The 3,273-nt window shown below is 71.5% G+C and overlaps 1 protein-coding gene across 1 annotated transcript; it reads left to right on the forward strand.

Moving 5' to 3' along the window:
• Positions 1–698: 698 nt before the first annotated feature.
• H696_01420 (hypothetical protein) lies at positions 699–2,345 on the forward strand (the record flags this gene model as incomplete). The annotated part of the gene is made up of 3 exons (XM_009495316.1): positions 699–1,453; positions 1,615–1,939; positions 2,183–2,345. The coding sequence occupies exons 1-3, from the start codon at positions 787–789 to the stop codon at positions 2,343–2,345; spliced, it is 1,155 nt and encodes a 384-aa protein (XP_009493591.1). The 5' UTR covers positions 699–786.
• Between the last annotated feature and the right edge of the window lie 928 nt (positions 2,346–3,273).

The following is a 3,273-nucleotide window of genomic DNA, read 5'->3' on the forward strand; positions in this document are numbered from 1 at the left end:
GGCCGGGCGCGCGCGCGCGCGCGCGCGGCATGCGCGGCGCGTTCCACGCCCGTCCCCCAGACACGTCCCCCGCCGCACCCTGGGGGGGGGGAGCATGTCGCGCGACCGTCGAGCAACGCGGCTGAAAGCGGCCCGCCCGGCCCCGGTCCGGGGTAGGACTTCACTTGACCGCGCTCCGTGCGCGCGCTCCCGCTCGCGAGTTCTCGCGGGTCCTCCGCGCCTGGGGCCGTGTGTGTGAATTAAATAATATTTTTTTTTTGCCGGCTCGTCCTCCCGGCCCCAGGTCCCGACGCCGCCCGCCCGGGCGCGGGACCCGTTCTGGTCGGAGGCCCGGGGTGATGGCAGCGGTGGCGACGACACGGCGGCGGCGGCGGCGGCGGCGACGGCGGCGGTTCGGGCCGCCGCCAGCCCGGGGCCTCTGCACGGGAGCGCTTTTTGGAGATATTTCAGGCCAAGTGGAGCTTTGGGCGGCCACCGGGGAACGCCATTCGCGCATCACGGTAACGAATCACACCCCCTCGGCGCGGGCATCGCGCCCCTTGGCCCTTCCCGCCAGGAGCATGCCCGCCGTCCTTGGGTGTGCCCTGTCCTGCGGCCCCCCGCCCCCCGGACGCGTGCCGCTGCACGCGGGGCGAGGGGTCTCAGTCTTTTTTTTTTGCCACCCACACGGATCGCCCTCGGGGGGGAGGCCCGGCGAGGCCCGACATATGCCTCTCCCCCCCCCCCCCTTTGCCTGCTCTTTGCCCGCCCGCGCCCCCTGCCTCGACGTTGCCCAGTAGCCCCGCCATGTCCTCGCCGGCCAACAACCTTCCGGATTCCGGAGCCAACTGCCTCGGGTCCTTCCTGTCGCAGGCGTGCGAGAACTCCACCCATGCCGGGGCCTTCACCCTGGCCGGAGTGGCCCTCGGTGGGCTGCTGGTGGCTCTGCTCCTGCGGTCCTCCTCCTCCTCCTCCTCCGTCAACTCGGCCAGCAAGGCCTCGCCGCAGCCGGTGCCCGGGGAGACCGGCCGCCTGCCGTGCGCCGCTTGCGGCTCGACCGCCTGTTGCGGCAATGGCGGCACCCCGCCGGCCGCCACCGACGCCGCCGCCGCCGCCGCCGCCGCCGCCGCCGCCACCATCGCCGCCTCCGCCACCAGTGGTACGCCCCGCTGTCCTTCCCTGCTCTCTGATTGCTCGGCGGGGGCGGCGCCGGCCGGCCGCGCGCGGCTGGCCCGGCCGAAGCGGCCCGAGCGGAAGCCCCGCTCGGTTGCCAGTCCCAGCCGGCCGCTTCCCGCCCGGCGCCCCCTCCAGTCGATCACCACCAAGATGATCATCATGGAGGGCTTCAATGATGGGCTCTCCTCGCCGACCGACTCCGGCGGCATTCGCGCCTACTCCGAGTCCTTTGTGACCGAAGAGCCGGTGGCCGACACCGAGGGGTCGGTCGCCCTGTCGCCGCCGCCGCCGCCGCCCGGTAGGCACCGCCCACCCCTCCCCCGCCCTGATGTCCTGCAAGCGCCGCGCGTGGCTCCCCGCCCTGCTGGCTCCCACTTCCGCTTTGTCACCGGAGACTGACACTCAGCGCACCCCTGTCCTCGCCGGGCGCCGCGCCCGCCGTGTGCCTCGTCGCGCCAGGAGGACCGGCCGTCGAGAGCGACGGCTATGACACCGACGAGGAGGACTTCGACACCGACGAGAACTACGAGGCCGAGAGCAGCGACTCGGATGAGTCGGACAACTCGGACGACGAGGAGAACTACGTCCCGCACAAGATGGTCCTGGTCATTCGCATGGACCTCGGCATGCAGAAGGGCAAGATCGCGGCCCAGTGCTCGCACGCCACTCTGAGCGCGTACTCTCGCGCGCGTGACAACCCGGCCTGGCGGCCGCTCCTGCGCCGGTGGATGCGCTACTCCGGCCAGGCCAAGGTCACGCTCAAGGGCGACTCGGAGGAGCACCTGTGCGTCGCGCTCCTGCCCTCTTTCCCCCCCCCCCTCCCCTTTGCTCGTTCCCTGCCTTCTCCCCGTCTGGGGCGATGTGCGCCCTGGCGCGCATGCTCTAACCCTCCCCCTTCCCGCCCGCCCGCCCCTCCTGCAACCGGCCGCCATCACGGTCGTGGGCATCCTCGGCGGGGCCGCCACGCATGGACGCTCACCGGTCCTCCCCCCCCCCCCTCCCCCCCTCTGGCCCCTCGCCTGTTCAGCCTCGCCCTCCGGGACCATGCCCGGTCGCTGGACCTCCCCACGGCGTTCATCCGCGATGCCGGTCGCACGCAGATCGCCGCCGGGTCGATGACCGTGCTGGCCATCGGGCCGGCTCCCAGCTCCGCCATCGACCTGGTGACCTCCAGCCTGAAGCTCTATTGAGGATCACGTGTACACACGGACAACTACACATCAAGCATCCGCGTGCTGGTTATACTGGGGATGGCGGTGTGTTTCGGTTCTGGATGCACATCGCCAGGTGCGCCCCTTGGCGAGGAATGCGCGCGCGCGTAGGCCCGAGGGGTGGCCGGCGGGGAGGGATGGCTGGCGGAGCATGTAGATACGTGTGTGTGTGTGTGTGTGTGTGTGTGTGTGTGCGCGCGCGCGTGCGTGTAAGTCTGCAAGTGTGCAGGTGTGCAAGTGTGCAAGTGTGCAAGTGTGTACGCGTGCAAACGTGCAGATGTGCAGATGTGTGTGGCCGTGCGAGTCCAGGGGTCCCCGCCGCCTTCGGGGTCTCCGTGTTCGCGCGGCGCCCGGGGCTGGGCGGCCCCCCTGAAAAAGACGAGCGCACACACGCGCCCCGGAAGAAAGCCAATATATCGGCCTAATATTTGTGTGCGTGTGCGGGGAGATCGCCACGACGCGTGCCCGAGGCCCGCCGCCTGCAGAACCCCCCTCGCCCTGTCCCCCCCCCCCCGGGGGGGAGGCGAGAGAACAACGGGGACCCCGCTGCGATTGGGGCCGGCCAGGCAGCATGTGCCAGCCGGGGGGCGGCCGTCGTCCAACGTGTCCGGCCCCAATTGAGCGGCGCCAGTTGGCAGGCCGGCCGGCCGGCCGGCCGCCGTGGCGGGTGGGGGATCCGTGCTCCGTCTCCGCCGGACGGCCATATATCGGCCTGGGGCGCGCGCGCCGGAAGGCCAGGGAAAACGTTGTCACTTGGCCGCGGCCGCCTCGGCGGGGCAGGAAATCTCCTCAAATTTGGCTAGCGCGCCCTTCGGTGCCCCATCATCCAGCGCGCCCTTCTTCTTGCCGGGAGGGGGCGGGGCCGGGGGCTGCCTCTCGCGCCCGGGGTGGCGTTTGTTTTCCCCCC

Source organism: Fonticula alba (genome assembly GCF_000388065.1).
Source record: "Fonticula alba strain ATCC 38817 unplaced genomic scaffold supercont2.2, whole genome shotgun sequence".
NCBI classification, from domain to species: domain Eukaryota; order Rotosphaerida; family Fonticulaceae; genus Fonticula; species Fonticula alba.